The 21,767-nt window shown below is 34.5% G+C and overlaps 1 protein-coding gene across 3 annotated transcripts in view; it reads left to right on the forward strand.

Moving 5' to 3' along the window:
• DYNC2H1 (dynein cytoplasmic 2 heavy chain 1) overlaps window positions 1-19,688 on the forward strand; it is a 264,459-nt gene extending 244,771 nt beyond the window's left edge. For all 3 annotated transcript variants that reach the window (XM_076002468.1, XM_076002469.1, XM_076002470.1), the window contains 2 exons: window positions 6,166-6,282; window positions 19,205-19,688. In XM_076002468.1, coding sequence (XP_075858583.1) covers window positions 6,166-6,282; window positions 19,205-19,363 — 276 coding nt within the window. In that variant the 3' untranslated portion in view covers window positions 19,364-19,688. The remainder of the gene's footprint in view (window positions 1-6,165; window positions 6,283-19,204) is intronic.
• Window positions 19,689-21,767: the final 2,079 nt, after the last annotated feature.

Below are 21,767 nucleotides of genomic sequence, written 5' to 3' on the forward strand. Positions count from 1 at the left end.
ACATAAGGGTCAAAAGTTTTAAAAAATTAAAAAGTATAAAGTAAAAAGTTACAATAAGCTAAGGTTAATTGAAAAAACTTTTTAGTGTAGTTTTAGTATACAGTGTTTATAAAGTCCGCAGTAGTGTACAGTAATGTTCTAGACCTCCACATTTACTCACTACTCACTGACTTCCCCAGAGCAACTTCCAGTCCTGTAAGCATTATTTGTGATCAGTGCCCTATACTGCTGTACTATTAGTATCTATCTTTTATACTCCATTTTTACTGTGCTATTTCTTTATATAGCTATATCTAGGTACCCCAATACTTACTATTGCAGTACAGTTGATTACAGCATTCAGTATGGTCATATGCTGTATGAGTTTGTAGCCTTGGAGCAATAGGCTATAGCCTGGGTATGTAGTAGGCTATACCATCTAGGTACACTCTATAATGTTCACACAATGATGAAATCACCTAACTGTGTATTTCTCAGAACATATTCCCATCATTAAACAACACAACTGTATCCAAAAATCAAAAAAAATCTGAAATTCAAAATATTTCTGGCTCCAAACATTTTGGATAAGGAATATTCAACCTGTATAAAATATATAAAAAATTAGGCCAAATCTTGTCCTCAAAAATCAAGCCATCTATGATGATCTATTTCTTTTGTAGTATACATTTTCATAGCTCTTTTTCCTGTTAAAATCCATTACTTTTACAATAATAAACATTAATAACTAATTAAAAAGTCTGTTATGGAAACCTTTTCCCCTACAACTCCAACCTTCTTCCATATCACTAGCCCCTCTTCCCCTGCCATTCCCTACCATCCTTTCTCATTTCCTCACATAGAATTGCTCTTAACATTTTTTTCCACTGCCAATATGACATTTTGTATGTTGGGCTGTGATTATACATCCATATTGGTCTGTCTTATGAGACTGTAATGTCATTGAGGACAAAGGCTTTGTCTTATCCATCTTTAGATCCCCAATATCTAGTCCAGTATATTACACATAATTTTTTAAATTCAATGTATGACTATAGTTCTTTAACACAGCTAACCTTATGTAGCCAGCTTTTCAGTTCTATTTATATTACTCTAGTTTCCTGTTCAACAAATTTGTTTTCATATTGCTACTACTTCCTAACATACTATATAATTTATGTTTGTTGTTTTATTCCACTGGAATGTAAGTCCCATGAGGGTAATTTTTTATCTCAAATGCCTCAAACAAGAGCTGTTATATAAGCATCTATTAAACCCTTTTTGAATAGTTGAGGGCCTACAATTGATGACAAACAATAGTGGGTATTCTTAACATTAACTATAATGGTGTAGTGTACTAGAAATTTGATCATTAACAATAAGGCGATATTTTTCTTTTAGCTCTATAGGTTGCCATAAAATTCTCACTTAAAGCTGAAGGAATTAGAAAAGTTCTCTTTCATCCCTTTGGATTTTATTTTAACCTTAGCCTCTAGCCCATAAGGAGAACTACCTTAGCTATTACTGGTGGTCATACATTGTTGCCTAATTGTCAGGAGGAGGAAACACAAGACATGTATAAGCCAGGTATATATCATACATAAACATTTATAGACCATTTTACCTAGTCATGTGGTCTTTGACAGCTGTCAACCAGACAATATAGTTCAAATATAGGAGTATAAAATGCAAGGGAAGCCAGTTTTATTCTGTGTCAAGGTGTGTTTATATTTCCAGAACTTTGTTGCCCCTGGTCTTACAAAATGGAAATAAGGTTATCCATAACCAGAAAATTACAAGCTTATATAATTATATTTCATAGATGGAGGGAAAGGCTGACAGGCAGTAAAATAAGATTCTAGTCTTAATTTTCCAAAAAAGAGCCATGTGAGCTTTTTAAGCAATTAATGAAATAGTCTGAGCCTTGGCCTTCACAGTTATAAATGAATTTAAATAACTTCATTTACATACTTATGAAGATTTCTGAATATATATATGTACCTATATACAATGTGTATATATATATTCAGATTATATATGCTTAGGTTTCATTGAGTCTATTTCTTAATTAGAAATGAAAGTATTTTTTAATATAAAGTTCTCTATATACAATAAAGTAGAATTATTTCCTATTTTCATTTGGGATTCATTAAAAGTATGTTGTTAAAAATTAAAATATTCACTGGTAAATATATAGTAATGGATAAATTTGGTATAGTGGCCAGAAAATAATTGTCATTTTTATTAGTAATATATTTTCACATATATTTACAACTTTAATTTAAAAAGCCATGCCCACACATGAGATTTAAGATAATTCAACAGAATTTTTCCTCTTCCTGGTCCATTCATGTGAGCTATAAAAGCACAGTTTCTAACTTACTTGTAGTTTCCAAAAATATTTATCAGGGATAATATTTAATGAAAGAACTACACAATAAAAAAGTTAATCATGTTCAAACTTTCCCAAAATCTGAATGTATTTTTTAAAACAAAAAAAATCGTGGTACAAATTTATGTTTCAGTTAGCATTTGCTCAAAGCACCCCAAACTTAGTCGCTTAAAACAATAACAATTTATTATTTTCTCACAACTCCATGGTTTGCCTGGGCAGTTACTCTGCTGATTTACTCAGACTCACTCTGCAGTTGCATTCAGCTATGTCACTGATAGGAAGGTACATGCTGGCCTCACTCACATATCTTAGTTCTCCTTCACCTGGCCTCATACTCCAGTAGACTAGAAGAGCTTCCTTATGTGGTAGTCTCAGTACAGTCTTCCAAGAAGGCAAACCCTAGCTTTAGAAGTTGCTTGAAGTTCCTCTACAATATTCTATTGGTCAAAAGCAAGTTACAAGATCAATGCAAATTCAAGGGGATAGAAAAGAAATTCTACCTCCTGATGGTAGAAGCAGCAAAACTTGTGTTGCAAAGGGATGTGCATGCTATGATGGGAAAAATTTGGGGCCATGTTTTGTACTCCATCACATTACTATCAAGGTATGGCCATGAGACAGTATGGTGTTGGTGTAGAGAAAGAGACTAATGCAACACGATAAGAAGTCTAAGAATGAACTTATGCCTGTAGGAAAACTTGGCACATGAAAAAAGCATCAGTTGTTACAAACTAGGGGAATGGAAGGGCTGTTTGATAAATGAAACAATTGCTTACTCAGAAAAACACATTTGATCCATACTTTATATCATAAATCAAAATTGATTCTGAAGTTTTAGAAAGCAAAGTTATAGAAATAAAACATTTTGGAAAAGACTTAATAGAAACAAAAATATAGAAAATATATTTACTCAGAATTTACACAAAACAGTAAAAGTCTTAAAGGAAAAAACTGATAAAACTTGCTACCCTGAAATTAAAAAGACACTATGAAAAGTAAAAATACACAGACTGGGAAAAGATACTAACATCTTGCCCTGCTACTGAGAGAAGGGTGTATACGGCATCGTTCTGGATTCGTCATTGTTACTTAAAGGGAAACTTTCACAATGTCTGGAGCCTTGATGTCCTGCAAATGAAGAAAGAGGATGTCCTCAAATTCCTTACAGCAGGAACCCACTTAGGTGGCACCAACCTTGACTTCCAAATGGAACAGTACATCTGCAAAAGGAAAAGTGATGGCATCTGCATCATAAATCTGAGGACTTGGGAGAAGCTTCTGTTGGCAGCAAGTGCCATTGCTGCCATTGAAAACCCTGCTCAAGTCAGTGTCATATCTTCCAGGGATACTCTCCAGCAAGCTGTGTGAAGTTTGCTGCTGCCACTGGTGCCACTCCTATTGCTGGTAGCTTTCCTCTTGGAACCTTCGCTAACCAGATCCAGGCAGCATTCTGGGAGCCATGACTTCTGATGGTTACTGATCCCGGGGCTGACCACCAGTGTCTCACAGAGAAATCTTACATTGTCCTGCCTCCTATTGCTCTGTGTAACACAGATTCTCCTCTGCATTATGTGGACATTGCCATCCCATGCAACAACGAGAGAGTTCACTCAGTGGGTCTGATGTAGTAGATGCTGGTCCAGGAAGTTCTCCATGTTCACAGCACCATCTCCCATGAACACCTTGATCTCTACTTCTACAGAGATCCAGAAGAGCAGGCTGCTGCTGAAAAAGCTATGACCAGGGAGGAATTTCAGAGTGAATGGACTGCTCCAGCTGCTGAGTTTATGACCATTCAACCTGAGGTTGCAGACTGGTCTGAAGGCGGCTTGCAGGTACCCTGTGTGCCTATCTAGAACTTCCCCACTGAAGCCTGGCTCAGCCTGCCTTGGAAAACTGGTCTGCAGCTCCTACTGCACAAGCCACTGAATGGGTAGAAATAACCACTAAATGATCTTTCCCTGTTCCACAGGCTCTTTAGATAGAAGTAAGGTTGATGGAAAATAAACATCAGTTTCTAAAAAAAAAAAAATAAAAAATCATTGAATAATCAACAAAAGATTAGAGCTTAAAACATATGGAGGACTTTTACAAATCAATCTTTAAAAAAAAACATTCCCATAGTATGGAAAAAGGGAAGGTTGGCAAAGGATTTTAATAGGATACTTATATGAAGAAGGAACCTGAATGGCTAATAAACATAAGGAAAAGTACTTGTTCTCACTAGTAATTTGGAAAATGAAATTAAGACCAAAATCTGATTCCATTTCATACTCATCAGATAGGCAAAATGTTTAACTCTCAAGAGACCAAGTATTGGCAAGGTTGTAAAATGATGGAAATTATTATACATGACAAGTAGGAGTACATACAGATTGGTAGAATGGGGAATAATTTGCCAAGATTAAGTAAAATTGAGAACGAGCATAACCTTCCAACATAGTAATTTCATCTCCGTACCTAGAGAAATTCATGCAAATATGTATAAGGAGGCACAGATCAATGTTTATTGCAGTGTTTTTTAATAGTAAACAATTAAAAATGACAAATTCCTTAGCAGATAATTATATATTAACAAAATGAAAAATTGTCTAGCTGTTAGAAATGAAAGATCAAAATGGATATATCTTAAAAACCAATGATGAGGGAAAATAGGTTGCATGTTACCTTTTACATACAGTTTGGAAACATGAAAATGTGTTTTATGGATACATATATATTTGGCAATTATATAAGTAAATTCAGGCCAAGATATTTTAGAAACTCTTAAAATGACCTATACTTTATATCAGTGATATAACAGAAAGAATGTTGAAGTATTAATAGTTGTATTTTTATCCCAGCTCTTTCACTAACAAAGTTATTTATCTTTTCCATGTAATAGCAGCCTTAGAGAAATGAAAGTGATTCAAAACTGTTTGAAAAGACATACTCCTAGCACCTCCATTCCCTAACTATAATAGAGCTAAAAATTAACTCTTCCAACTTAAATTGTTCCTTTAGCCCTAATTTCTATAATTCTTTCATTTAATATGTTTAAACTTGAAGATGCTATATAATATTTATAAGCTTATTTATTGTACCAAGTTCAAATTATGAGAATATAGATGTGGCTCTGAAAGTAAAATATTCAAAGATCTATGAATGCAAAATAGTGACTCTGCTGCCTTTAGATACAGTAGATTAACACTGGAGAAAGTAAAAGAATGAACACTTTCAAAGATGATATATGAAGGTAATATTGCCAAAGCACTATATTTTGATTTTCAGAATTTCTTAAATTTACACTGAGGTTAACATAGAGAAAGACACTCTTTCTCCTTTTTTCCCCTTCTTTCAGCTCTGCTTTGCATGTCAAGAATTTTTTTCATTAAACTTTCTGAACTTTGCTCTATTCTTTAAAAGATGTCAGAATTCCAAGCAGGGTATGCATTTGCTCTCTAATTATGCTTTTCTTCCCTCCCTTCTGGAGAAAGAATAACTTTCTGGCCTTAACCACTATATTTCTATTGATCTAATGTCAAGGCAGCTGCAGTTATATAACTGATGACATTTGTAAGTATTTATTTCTAAAAATATTTACTAAAAATTATAATTCATTTTTAAAAGTTTACAGTGAACACTGGTCCAGGTCTTACCATTACTCTCAAATAAAATAGCATAATCTTTGTTTTCATTGGAATACTTAGCCACAATGGAAATATTGCTTTTGTTCCTAAGATATAATACAGTAACTCCTGACATTTCAGACATTAATACATATTTTAATGATTTATGTGTTTCTATGGCAGATCAGTGGCTTACTGTTGGAAGGATGCAGTTTTGATGGAAATCGACTTTCTGAAAATCAGCATGATTCTCCTAGTGTGTCATCAGTCCTTCCTTGTTTTATGGGCTGGATTCCACAGGTAAGACATTTTTAACAGGCACAAATTTTAATGTCATCAATTTGAGCTTAGATTGTATCTTCTTAATAAGATATTTTTGGCTTGTGTTTTTTTTGTTTTGTTTTGTTTTCTAATCTTACCTGCATTTGAACAAATTTGCAGCCAAAATATTTTATCTTTTATAATTTAAAAAATGTATAGGACATTTTAAAACATTAATTTTGTGGAAAGAATAATGTAGTTTTAATTTCAAAAGAATTTATAGCCTGGTAAGGAAAAAGCCTTTAATGACAATAAGAACTACCATTTTATTATGTTCTCCTTATTGTCAGCATGTGTTCTAGGTACCTTATATTCTTTACCTCAGAGCAGTTGTACAAGGAAGGCATTATTATTCCCATTTTAAAATAAGGAAACATACACTGGTTAGATGACTTATGTCAATCAGGCACACAGAAAGTGACAGAATCAAGGTGTTAATATGTATCTGTCCTTATATCACACTATGTCATTACGCTTCATCTGCCAGATGAAAAAACAATCTTGACAAAGACTTATGTGGTTAACTTTTCCCCATTCAAAACTTTCAATTATTGAAAGCTTTTTCAGTAATTGAACTTGGGCATATGTGCCTTTAAAATAGGACATAGGTGTAGATGAAGCATATAACATTCTTAATGAAGTTTAAGAATGTAAGTATAAATGCACGTGAATAAACTTTACAGTTTTGATCCTGTATCTAACGAGCAATAAGACTATTTCATGTATTGCTCACTACAAGAAAATTCTCTTTATAAAATGAAAAGCATCAGAATATTTTTTAAAAAAAACTAATAGACCAGACACAGTGGCTCATGCCTATAATCCCAGCATTTTGGGAGGCCAAGGGAGGAAGATCACTTAAGGACAGGAGTTCAAGACCAACCTAGGCACAACATAGCGAGACCCTGTCTCCACAAAAAATAAAAAAATTAGCCAGGCATTGTGGCACATGCCTATAGTCCCAGCTACTCAGGAGGCTGAAGGTGGGAGGATCATTTGAGCCCAGGAATTTGAGGAGGTTGCAAGGAAGTATAATCACTGCTGTAGTCCAGCCTGGGTAACAGAGTAAGACCCTGTCTCTAAAAAAATAAAACATAAGAAAGCTGTAATAGTAATAATAGCTGAAATAGCAGTTATTACTCAGAGATCTGCAAGAGTATCCTGAGCTAAGGAGCATACATTGCTGTGAAACTTCCTATTTTTTTCCCCATCAGCTTCATTTTCTCCAAAATGAGAGTGACTATCAGATGAAACGAGGTTATAAGAATCTTTGTTTTACTTCAATCTTGCTATTATAAAAAGTTTCCCATCAAAAGTTGGTAAATTATGGCACACAAATTTTTCTCTTAGGAGTGTGAACCAAACTGAAAGCTACAAACAAGGTTAGAATTTGCCAACAGTTGTAAATATAACATAAAGTTGTTTATGATAACAGATAAATTCTAATGAATCCAAATCATGTGACATGCTAATTCTCTGGAAAATAAAATTAAAATCCTTCTAATGACCTTGAGGTGGGGAAAAAGTAGGACAAGTATAAATTGGTTCAATTAAGGAGAAATTGCAGCAATGAAAATAGAGCATGGAGAGTAACTGTCTAGGAATAAATGTAGATGAAAATGACCTAGAGCAATAGCCACATACTTGACCACAAATCTGGAATGCAGTGCTGTTATGGACAAAGCCAGTCTGTGACTGGGTTGTATGAAAAGCAGTGTGACTTTATGAGACCAGGAATTGATACTTTTGCAATATTTTACTTCAGGTATCATTTCTATCAAGTTTCATCATACTTTAAAAAACTCAGCATTAGAAAAGCTAAAAATAATGTGAAAAATAGCTCATGTAAAGGGAGGTAAAATGAATTGTGTATTTAGCCTATAAAATACATGACTAAAAGATGATATGAATTTTTCATTATTTTGATATAAGGGATTTTTCCCCTAGGCTTTTTCACAACATGTAATAGAAGGATTTATTGGAACTTTCCTACCTCCCTCCTTTACAGGGAGCCTCTTTTTCCCTATAATCCTAGTACTTTCAGATTGTCTTTCCCATGGCAGCTTAGAAGAATATGAGACTTATTGTTAAGTGTTCCAGAATACACAATGCAGCAGACCTAAATCCAGTCCCAGCTCCCAAGCTTATGAACCAGGTGATTTAGGCAAAGTACCAAACCTCATTGAGCCAGTTTCCTCATCTAAAAATGGAGATAATGATGATGTTTCTATAGGACCACGCTGTCGATTAAATACGTCCTTATGTGTGTAAAGTACCCCCAGCGTAGTGCCTCACATATGGCTGGCCTAATTTATCCTATTGCCAATATTTTTAAATGTTTTTATAATAGTATAATCATCATCTTATTTCAAATAGTGCTATATAGTTTAGAACAAATTCATTAAAGTGGACAAGGCATTCCAGATAGAAGGGGCAGCGTATGTAAACTTGTGGAAATATGAAAGAACTTAAGTTATTCTGGGAACTAGAAGTAGAATACACCTGGAGTATATGGTTCATATGGAATATGAATAGAAGGCCAGACTAAGTTGGATAAGTCAAGTAGCCATGCCAAGTTTAGACCACCACCCTATGGTCAGTGGAAAGCCATTAAGAATTTAGAACAGGAATGTAGTAAGATCACATTTGTAGTTTCAGAAAATTGGTCTAGCAGTGAGACAATGGAGAATAGATCACACAGGGTAAAATACAATTATACTTACCTTTCATAGCAATCCCAAGTTAGGTAGAGCAGGTTTTCTGTTTTGCTAATGAAGGAACAGAGTCCATAAGTGACTTATGAGTTTCACAGGAGTTGCATTAAGGTTTGAATAATCAGCATTTATTTGTACTGATTGTGTACCAAGCGCTATGCCAGTTGTTTGAAATACAAGATATTTAAAACTTGCAGAAATTTTTGAAACAGGGATTATCATCTTTATTTTCAACTGAGGTTTAAAAGATTAAGTAACTTGCCCAAGATTACATAGTTAACAGGTAAGCAACTAAAATTCAAATCCAAATATCTCTCTTAAACCTTAGGCTTAATACTGAGCCACCCTAATGGTATAAAGTGAGTTTGGAAAACTATAGTCTATGGGCCAAATCCAATATGTTGTTTGTTTTTTATATAGCCATGACCTTTGAATGGCTTTTCCCTTTCTAAAAAGTTGAAAAATGCAGAAGAATAGTATTCCATGGCATGTAAAAAAAATATGAAATTCAAATTTCAGTGTCTGAAGTTTTATTTAGAAAACAGCCACGTCCATTGTGTACATATTGTCATGGCTGCTTTCAGGCTACAATGACAGAGTTTAGTATTTGTGTCAGAGACCACATGGCTTATGAAATCCTAAGACATTTACTCTCAGGCCCTTTATAAAAAAAATTTCTGATCCAGTATAAGCTCTCCAACTTCTGCTCAGATTAAACATTCTTTTAAGAAAGTTTTTTTTTGTTTGTTTGTTTTGTTTTTTTTACAGTGACTGTAGCTGTTTTTAATAAGTTTTACAGAATTTGGAGTGGAAAAGAAGCATTAACATTTTAACACATTTCTATTAGGAGAGAAGAAAGCAGTGTAAAACCAAAAGAAGCATCATAAATTTATATAAGCCAGTTTTAAAAAGAATTACTTTTGCCATTTACTCCTACAGGTGCTTTGTTACAGAAAGCCCAGAATTTTTTAGTCAGCTTGAATGAAATAATACAGTTAACCAACTTTGGTGACTAAACTTTTTTAGGCCAGAAAGAAATTTTTTCACAATATTATCTGACACCCACTAGCCCCAAATAGCTTAATTCTAGCAAACCCCGTCATTTGCACATCGCTTTGAAGTAGGCTGCACATTTATTTTTCAAAGAAGAACATTTCAGGTTACAGAAAATGGAAAAACTTCTGTGACATTGTTTTAATATGTGGCTATACTTAAAAGGATATCAGCAACAAATTCTAAGACTTTTATTGGGGTGGGGGGATGCTCTATCATCACTTCTATTTTTAATGCAGTGTACTTTGTGAATAACAAAATGAAGTGCAAATTTAAGTAAAATTGAAAATAAGTAAAATGCTGGTTAACTATTTCCTAGTGTTTGTCATTATGCATACTAAGATAATGTTAATATAACTGACACACCATGCAGTCATGATGCAGTTGTTAAAGGCATTCCAATTCCAGCTCAGTGCTGTTGGTTAAATTACTACAGGTCCAAACTAATATGTCCCTAGGGAATTTTACCCCAAAAAGCACTAACTTTTTCCTAAGTATTTTCCAGCATGTTTCTATACAACATCATTCCAGGATTAATTCTCTGTGAAAAACTGTTCAAACAAATTTAATAAACACAGTATTCCCTTCCATTGGAAATTCTTGTATTAAAAGCTCTAAAACAGGATCCACACCTCCCACCTCTCACAAAAATCAACCCACAATAGATGACAGACTTAAGGCATGAAACCATAAGAATTCTAGAAGAAAATGTTGGAACAACTCTTATAGACATCAGACTAGGTAAAGAATTTATGAGGAAGACCCCAAAAGCAATCACAGCATCAACAAAAATAAATAAATGGGACCTGATCAAATTAAAAGGCTTCTGCACAGCCAAAGAAACTATCACTAGAGTGAATAGCCAACCTGCACTTAATTGTGAAGATGTGGAAACAGCCCTAGTGCCCATCAATACATGAGTGGATTAACAAAATGCGGTATATGTACCATGGAGTAAACTCAGCCATAAAAAAAATTATGACCTACCTATTGTATTATCCTGGATGGAGCTGGAGCCCATTCTTCTAAGTGAAGTATCACAAGAGTGGAAAAACAAACAACACATGTACTCACCATTAAATTGCTACTAATTGATCAACACTAATGTGCACATATGGGAAGTAACATTCATTGGGTGTTGGGCAGGTGGTCAGGGAGGAGAGGATGGGTAAATCCACACCTAATGGATGTGTTGTGTGCTACTGGAGACGGTACAAAGGCAGTTTATGTAACCAAAGCATTTGTACCCCCATAATACTCTAAAATAAAAAGTTGATTAAAAATAAAGCTCTGAGAAGTCCTAAAAATTACCTACCACACAACCTTCTCATGCATTTACACCCTACCCTCCATCAGGATCTTGTATTCCACATAATGAGATTTGGGAAACACTGCTTTATGATATAGATCAGCATCAGGTGACGCCCTGTGTTGGTGTTCCCCCAGGAAGTCAGTTTGCCTTTGTTCCATCCTTCAGTAAAAATGCTACTTAGGTTATCAGTCCCACAGTAACATAGTAGTTCTGAACCAGAATGATCCCCAAGGATCTAGATCTTCCAACACCACAATTGACAATTCAACTTTAGAAAAATTGTATTCTAGAGAAAATATAATTATAAAACAATTTCCCAAGCCACTCAGGGAAACAGTCATTACTTGATATTACTTTTTATAGATCAAATTATCACCCTGCATATCAGAAGATATATATTGAATGTTCAGCCTTGTATACACTCTGGTTTAAAAATAATAAATATTTAACCAATATCTTTTCTGTGACAGATTTTTCCTCAAGGACTTGTTATGAAAGTAATGCTGTTAATATTGCATTGAAAAATATGAGGGAAGTAGCTCTCTTCCAAAATACATTTTGAAAGGTAGCTAGACATTCTTGACAGAACAGTCTTTCAAAATATTTATTCATTGGTGGCAAGTTGTTTTATTCCGTTTTGAGATTTTTTTTCCCACAGTTGCGTTGCTAAATTATGCCACTTACATGTACATTAAATATCTGATTTCCTAACATCTCCTTTCCATTGACTTGATTCATAAACATTCAGAAAGCATGTGTTAGAATAAGTGGGACCATATATAAACTGATGAGAAATGCATTTTTTACCTTCATGTGTTTTATGATGAAGTTGAATTAAAATTGGCCCAATAATTAACACAAGTAACCCAGTAATTTTGTTTTCATTGTGCTTTAGTTTTTTTATATTTTGTTGCTTTCTTTGGTTTGTTGGCTAAGGTGATATCTAATACAATATCTAATACAATAGTTTAAGTGATATCTAATACAATAGTTTCCCCCTTATGTATGGTTTCAGTTACCCACACTCTACTATGGTCAGAAAATAAATGAATAGAGTATAATAAAATATTTTGAGAGAGAGAAACCATATTCACAATTTTTCTTATGGTATATTGTAATAATTGTTCCATTTTGTTATTAGTTATTTTTGTTAGTCTCTTACTATGCCTAATTTATAAATTAAACTTTATCATAGTTATGTATGTATAGGAAGAAATATAGGGTTTGGTACTATCTGTGGTTTCTGGCATCCACAGGGAGGTTTGGAACATATTTCCCATGGATAAGGAGGAACTACTGTATCACCATTTTGCCTTTCTAAACTGCATTGTCTTCTTTCAAATATTACTGTATTGCTTGCTATTTGTAGAATGTGTGTAACTTTTAAGTTTCTTTGCCTGAGGCTTGAGAAGTTAATTTTGTTTTGAGACATGCAGGCTTTTCTTGGACAACTCAGGGAAGCAGAAAAATTTTGCAAGATGCCTTGTTCACATAAAATATCTATGAAAAGCTAATTGGTTTAAATAAATATAAAATTTCAAATTTTAGCCTCATTATCGAACTTAGCTAACTGGACCAGTTTTCTCTTTTAATAATGGCATGATATATGAACACATTAATCACTTTAGTCATTTTAGATTTTTAATTAAATTTTAGACACAAAACTTTGTTTACCTGTAATATAATATGAATTATTTGAAGTCTTCCTAATATATCTTTTGCATTAATTAAACACTGTGTATTTGTTAATAGTTATTAATAAAATTTTAGTTTCATCCAAATATTTCAGTCCAGCAGGTTCTTATGCTTTGCCTGTTAAATATATTGGAGGAAATTGGGTCACAAGAACTTAATTCAGTTAAGCAGTATTCATGGAACTATTTGGACAAAGTATTGTACTAATAGTGAGAATGACCATTTATTTATTGGTGACTTAAGTCCATTTAACTTTTTTACAGAAGTAATAACATCTACCATTTAAGAGATTTTGAGAAGCAATGAGCAAAATATCAAGAAGCTGCTGTGGTGCTTTTGCTTTAAAACAAACAAAGCCTACAACTAAAAGCAGATTTGGAAGGATTTTGGAAATATATTTAAAAACTAGTGAATCGTTAATGCAATGTTGATTCTTTGCAGATTCATTAAGTTTCTACTTTAAAGAGAAATTTTCTTCACATTAAAATAAAGAGATATAGAGAAAATCTCCTGACTAGAAAGAAATAGCATTGTAAAATATTTCCATATGCTGTTTCTGTTTCATTTTTTATCATATAACTGATGGGAACCAAAGCAAATGTCAGGTAGCAGAAAAATATAATTTAAGACCTTTCCTGGGATTAAAAATAGGCATTCATAGATCAGTTCAATATATAATGTTTGTGTGCTCTTTGCTAAAGAATTTAGAAGCAACACCAGAAAAACACCTATGCTAGGCTATTACTGTTAAGATTGGCTAAGGAGTTATAACAATTACAGTAATTTCTGAATCCTAAAGCTTTGCCATTTAAGCAGAATTGGACAAGAGGAAAGTGATTAGTCAGTGACTAACTATTGTTAAAAGTTGTCTTTACTCCAAATCCTACATTTTATTCTGAGGCCCAACTCAGGATTCAGTCTCTCCATGAGTCCTTGTTTGGTTAACATATCCCGGTAGTATTTTCTTTATTTTGATTTTTTTTAAATATACATTTTTTCCAAAACTTATATTCTAGATATTTTGTTTCCTATTCTAAATTTTAAGCTTCGAAGATTTTTTTATTTGTATATATACTGAAATGCTTAGCCTTTACAATTCTAGACACAACATTAGTATATAATATGCTATTATATGAATGGCTGAATAACTGACAAGTTTGTCAAAAACAGATCATTAGAAAGATTCAGGACTTTTTTTTAAAATCTATTTTGGGGATGATTCTACATAAGAATGAATTTTATATATAAATCAGGTTAAGATTTAAGAATGTTTGGAATGAGTGATTTTTAAAAGGGACTCATTGATTTATATGAAGGACCAAAATAATCAAAACAGTAGTTTCAGAGGTAGAATCAAGACAGCTGACTAGACACAGGTAGTCTGTGCCTCCTCCAGAGAGAGGAACCAGAATAGTAAGCAGATTTTCACATTTTGAACAGATCATCTAGGATTCACCTGGGCTGAATTTGGGCTGATGCAGCTCTACCCAGCTGAGGGGGGACAAGGGAGCCCACACTCTCCTACACACACCTTAGACAACTCCCACCACCCTGCCGCAGACTGCAGTGAGACTGAGACATAAGCACACAGTACTCCTCCCCCCACCCGGCATCTTGCCCATGCTGTTAGCCTGGAAGGAGCCCCACTCTCTCTAGTCATAGGCCCAAGGTGCCATATTGGGAGTGTAAAGCTGGGCAGTCTAGGAAGGGATGTGGAGACAGGGACCCCCCCTCCTCCAACCACTCAATGCTATGGACATAGTGACTTCTCCCAAGCATGAGCTCTTAGTGATGGTGAGCTACAGAAGGCTTGCAGCAAGGGATACACCCCCAACAGTACTTTGATCACTGTGCCCAAGTTCTGTGTGGAGGGTGAGGCTCATTTCCCCCCTTCACAGAGAGGCAGTGTTTTTGCAGCTGTCCTGACCTGGGAATATCAGCCCCTGGATCTCTACATTGCTGTATCCACAGCCAGTGCTCCCCTAGCACCCACTCAGACCGCAGCAGCCTTGGGGGACTGTCCAGGAGAACTGTGGGTCTCCAAGAGCTTGGGCATTCAGGGCAGACTGCTTCCAGCTGAGAGGAGAATGAAGGATGCCAGAGGGCCCCTTAGGACAAAAGGAACCAGGAAACCAGCTCCCCACTGTTCGGGGGCTTCCATCCCTCCTTTCCCTCCTCTGCTCACTGCTCCTAAGGCAGCCATGTCTGTGTCTGCTTGGGACTGGTGTAGATTCCACAGGGGGAGATTAAGCCAGGGCACTTGGGAGTGGCTGCCCTGCCTCTGACAAAGCACCTATCACAGCCAGCATTCCATGGGGTTTAAGTGCACTCTCTCCCCTCAAAAAAAGCCACAAGTGCTTTTCATGCTTTCATGCTCATGCTAAGGACTAAAGCAACTGCTTCTGCAGAGGGAGGGCAGGGCTAGCAGTCCTCTCACCAGAACTTCCTGTCTCTTCTGGGAGGAGCCTACCTTCCCTGGAGAGAAGTCCCTGGCATAAACACACCTCCTCTGCCAGAACGTTTCAACCACAGCCATTCTGGTAGTCCTGCACACACTGGGTTGAGCTGCCCACATCACCTCTGCTACAGCTGGGTCAGGGTGGGGAGCTGGGAATCTGTGTACTTTCGTGCAAAACTAAACGAAATAGAAACAAAAAAACAATACAAAGGAGCAATGAAACAAAAACTTGTTTCTTTGAATAAACAAAATCAACAGACCACTGGCTAGATTAACCAAGAAAAGAAGAGAGAAGATTCAGTTCAATCACAAATGAGAAAGGAAACATTACAGCTGATACCACAAAAGTACAAAATATCTAAGACTACTATGAATACCTCTATGCACACAAACTAGAATATCTAGAGGAAATGATGGATACATTTTGGGGAACACACAACCTCCCAATCTTGAATCAGGAAGAAACAGAAATCCTGAACAGAGTAATAGCGAGTAGTAAGATTGAATCTGTAATAAGAAATATCCCAACAAAGAAAAGCCCAGGAACTCATGGATCACAGCCGAATTCTACCAAACCTACAAAGAACTGGCACCTATCCTACTGAAACTGTTCCTTAACATAGAGAAGGAAAGAATCCTCCCTGACTCACTCTACAAAGCCAGTATCACCCTGATACGTAATCCAAGAAAGGATACAAAAAAAAAGAAAACTACAGACCACTATCCCTGATGAATATAGATGCAAAAATCCTCAAAAAATACTAGCATACCAAATCCAACAGAACATCAAAACCATAATTCACCATGATCAAGTGGCTTTTATCTCCTCAATATTAACATAAGTAGAGAATTTATAACTTAAGATTCCCCAAAGCAAATACAACAAAAAATTAATAAATGGGACTTAATTAAATTTAAAAGCTTCTTCACAGCAAAAGAGATAATCAATAGAGTAAACAGACAACCTACAGAATGGCAGAAAACAAGTTATACAAGTTAAACAAGTTATACATCTGACAAAGGACCAATATCCAGAATCTACAAAGAACTCAAATCAGCAAGATAAAACCAAATATAAACCTATTAAAAAGTGGGCAAAAGATATGAATAGCCGTTTTTCAAAAGAAGAGAAACAAATGACCTGCAAACATATGAAGAAATGCTCAACATCACTAATCGCTAGCAAATGTAGATTAAAACCACAATGAGATACCACCTTACCCTCATCAGAATGGGCCAACAGAAAGTCAAAAAATGATAAATGCTTGTGCAGATGTAGTGAAAAGGGAATGCTTCTACACTGTTTGCGGGAATGTACATTAGTACAACTTCTATGGAGAACAGTATGGAGATTTCTCAAAGAACTAAAAGTAGATCTACCATTCAATCTAGCCGTCCCACTACTGGGGATCTACCCAAAGGAAGAAGAGAAGCCATTTTATAAAAGATACCTGCAGCCGTATGTTTATCGCAGCACCACTCACAAATGCAAAGATACAGAGCCAACCCAGAGCTCACCAATGGATGAGTGGATCTAGAAAATGTAGTGTGTATACATATACACACACACACACACACCATGGACTACTACTCAGCCATCAAAAGAAATGAAATACTGTCTTTTGCATGAACTTTGATGGAACTGGAGGCCATTATTCTAAGTGAAGTAACCCAAGAATCAAAAACCAAATACTACATATTCTCACTTATAAGTGGGAGGTGGAGGTGTGAGATGAAAAATTACCTGTTGGATACAATGTATACTATTTAAATGACAGGTGCATTACAAACCTAGGCTTCTCCACTGCACAGTTCAGCCATGTAACAAAAACCACCTGTACCCCCAAATCTATTAAATAAAAAAAAATATTTTTTAAAAAACCACTTGTAGTTCCCTTGTTAAAGATAATCATGTAAAATGATGTTGGACTTTCCTTCCAATGATATCTTCATGGAAACATTGAATAAAACTAAGAAGTTTGGTAATTAAAAGAAAAAAAAGAACCATAGTTTCCTCTGTGTGTGTGTGTGTGTGTGTGTGTGTGTGTGTGTGTGTGAGAGAGAGAGAGAGAGAGAGAGAGAGAGAGAGAGAGAGAGAGAGAGAGAAGATTGGAAAAAATAGAAATTTCAAATAATGTCCACTTAGGTTTAAAAATATTTTAATTTTTCCATCAAGGAAAAATATTTAATTTCTATCATAGCACCATCCAAGACATGTTGTAGATGCTAAAAAGCTGGGATTTCTGTTTCTAGTTGATTTAAGAATTAGTAGGGAGTAAAGAAAAGGCAGTCCAAAGAATTAGAGATATATGGATAAATAATACTTGTATAATAAATAATACTTGCTCTTTCTTATATCATCTGATTCTTTTGATATCCTGTGAGGTAGGCAAGTGTCATTTGTCCATTTATATTAATAATAGGAAAACTAATGCTTGGAGAGCAACCTCCCTAGGTCGGGAGCTCCTAGACACGTACTCTAGAGCCAGAAAATGATTTATTTCCATAAATGCTATTGTCTTCTATTTGAAAAGTAACAGAATGACAGAGTCATTAGCATGTTAGCATGTTAAATGCTAACATTCATATGCCAAAATGTTTTTTCAACTTTACTATCTATGACAACTTTGCCACTTCCTAAGTAGGTTACCATGAATAAATTCTCTATGGCCTTCTGATTCATCACTTATCATAGTCTAGCTTACCTGGGTCTAGCTTATCTCTTAACGTCCATTCCAATTCTAAAAAATAAATCATAATAATATTAGTTGAATAAAATCATACAAGTAAAAACACTAATTCTAAATTTGAATTGGAAATACCATTATGAACTCTTGATGTTTTTCTTTTAAAAATACCTATTTCTAAGCTCCAATCCCTGAAAAATCCTAGAATGAGAATATGATCAATTATTCCTAGCACTCAAATTATGATCTCTAATACCGATTCTTTTGAAAGGAACCCAGGATAATCAGAGTACAGTAATGACTAATTTGATTTCTGGAGCAGGATATATACAAAATCAGTTTGTAACACTTGACATACTAGAAAGGCAAGGAAGCTACTGAAGACAACTAGGGACCTAGCAGAACTCAGGAGCTAACTTAAAAATTGGAATACAAGGGAAAGAACATGATACCATGCGAAGGTAACCAATGATAGTCAAAATGTGGCAGACTCTCTGGTATAGTTTCTTCAGCAAACAAATGCTAGGAAAAAGGAGGAAAAATTTATTTCGGTGACTTAAGAGACCTATCAATGAATTGCAAACTGTGGGCTTTATTTAAACAATAATTCTAATTAAAAAATCTTTTAAACATTCTGAGTTGAGCTATTTGGCTATATGATATTAGGAAGTTTTTTTCATGGTGATAATATTACTATTTTATTTGGAGATATATTTATAGATGAAAATTTATAATCATAGGGTATAGTTCAAAATACTCCAATATTCAGGGCAGGGGGAGGTTGTGAATAAAACACAATAGGCCATGAGTTAATAATTATTGCAACAGGATGATAGAAGCTTATTTTATTAAGTCTTCATTTAAAAGATTTCATAATAAAATGTTAAACTATTGGGGAGGTTTTGTGTCTGTGTCTTCGGTTATCTAGTAATCTGCTTCATTTTAGTACATTGCTATATTTTAAAACAATTTTTTTTAACAGGGTGCATATGGCCCATATTCTCCTGATGAGTGCATCTCTTTGCCTGTTTACACGAGTGCTGAAAGGGATCGTGTGGTAACCAATATCGATGTTCCATGTGGGGGCAACCAAGACCAGTGGATTCAGTGTGGAGCAGCTCTATTTCTAAAAAATCAGTAGAATCTCCTGACCACAAAGGCTGTCTTAGCAAAATGAGACATTATTTAAGATTTATACAAAATATGTGATCAGTCTACATTTGAAATGTTTGTTTAAAACATTAGCATATAATTACCCTCTGTTATTGTTCTTATTGGATTTTTAATGTATAACTATCTTTTAAATAACTAAATGGAGTTAATGTTCAAATGGAATATGCCTATGATAACATTAAATATTTCCATAGGGAAGTTCACTTTTTCAGTGGCTCAAAATTTTGTTTTAGATAAGAGGTTTAAAATGGTGTATTAATAAATATTTTGACTATTATTTTTGCATCATAGTTATTTAATATAAGAGCATTAATAATTTTCTTAGCCTCCCAGGATTTTAAATATAAACATTCTTTTTAAACATCGAAGACTATTATTATATAATTATAAATTACATAACTAATATCTTAAGGTAATAAGAGGACTAATTCAGACAAGACAATAATGGAACATAAATTCTGATTAAACATTCATCTTTTTTGTATTTTCTTATACTTTATACAAGCTACTATTTCAGCTCTACAAGCATAGGCCATGAATGTGGAAATGACTAGTAGAAAATTAGCCTGAAAAGATAAATTGAATTGTTTATCAGGGCTTTGAATTCCACATAAAAATTAGACTTTTTTCTAAATACGCAATTAGAAAACAAATTTCAGAAAAGTGGTAGCATCCTAAAAGAATAAGTATTATGTCTATTACATAGATTTAAAGTTTTAAATACTTCCCTTTTTAGTTTTTATGATTATCTTGTACCTTGGAGTTTATAAAATACGTAGCTTATCTCTTCATTTTCTAAATTCAAAGTCGATATTATTTCACAAATAAGGAAATCGAGTCCTAGAAATTACATGACTTGCCCAAGATTATCCAAACAATATTTTGTATTACTTACTGGTTAAGGTAAGCTAAACAACAGAAACAAACTGTCCCCCAAATTTCAGTATCTTAATATATACAAAGTTATGTCTTGCTCAAGTAATAGTTCGGAGTCGGTGTTTGGTTTCATGGGTCAGTTCTCCTCCACATAATCACAGGATCAGAGACTGATGTCAGTCCTGCCATCTTAAACATATCGCTTTCAAGGGGGTATTGACATCCCAGTCAGCCAGAAAGGGAAAAGCATGGAGGGATACATGTAGAAGGTTTTTGTGGACCATGTCTGTAAATGCCGCATATCATTGATGTTTATAGTCCAGGAGAGAACTTAATTACATGGCTATGCCTATTTCTAGGGTGGCTGGGAAATGTAGTCAACTGGGTACTCAAAGAAGGGCAGCGTGGAGGAGTTAGCTAACTCTCTGCCACATCGCCATCCAATGAAACATCTGAATCCATTACAGAAATGCATTCAGCACGATGGCATAAAATTACTTAACAGAATAAAGAAGCATAGGTCTTTAATTGCTCTTTTGACTCCAAACCTTGTGCTTGTGAATTTTAGTACTTATATTCAGCAAAATAAGCCAGATACTAGCCAAATTCCAAGAACACAAACACAAAAGTCCCTGCTCTTGAGAGATTTAAGAACTGATAAGACAATGAAACATGTAAAAGTAGACTCTTCATCCTAAATTATTTTATCTGATAATAATGTTGCTATAACAACTTTTCTTTTTGGTTACTATATTTAATACTGGGGAAGCAATATATAAAAGAAAGTATGCAGAGAAAAACAATACATTGGAATAATTATATGGCTCAGTAGCAAAGTCTGTGGGGTGCAGTGACTAATTCTACTTGCTGTGTTTAATTTAATCAAAGATTATCAACAGAATAACTTTTCCTTTTTTAAAACTTAACTTTGAAAATATAGGTTGCAAAAGGTAACAGATACATTTATTTCCCTCCAAAAATGAACAAATATTAGCATGTTGTGGTGTTTGCTATAGATTTTTAAAAGAAATTTCACATTTTTAAAATCACTTCAAAATCAGAGTTCTTCACATTCCCTTTTGCAGAACCATTTTCATCTCTTCCTCCTCACACTAATGTATTTGTATACACAGTCCATGTCTTTAATATGGCAAAATATATGACCAAAAACAAAAGGTGGAATTTTTTTGGATGAATGGGAGACCTCAGGAGCCTCTCGAAAGCTTCAAAAGGACATATTATTCTAGATCCTCAGTTAGAAGCAACAAATAGTTTAGATCCCTAGGAACCACAGAATGACCTCAAACAAAATATAGCACAGCTGTGCATTTGGTAAATTCAGTGTGGTAATTTCCAAAACAAAAATCTTAGCAAACCAGGAATTAAAGGAAACTTGTCACAAATAATGGGATAGCCATGAAAAACCTATAGCAAAGATCACTCTTAATGGAGAAACAGAGCATTCACTTTAAAATGAACAAGACAAAGGTCATTAC

This window comes from Microcebus murinus, chromosome 4 (assembly GCF_040939455.1).
Source record: "Microcebus murinus isolate Inina chromosome 4, M.murinus_Inina_mat1.0, whole genome shotgun sequence".
Classification (NCBI taxonomy): Eukaryota; Metazoa; Chordata; class Mammalia; order Primates; family Cheirogaleidae; genus Microcebus; species Microcebus murinus.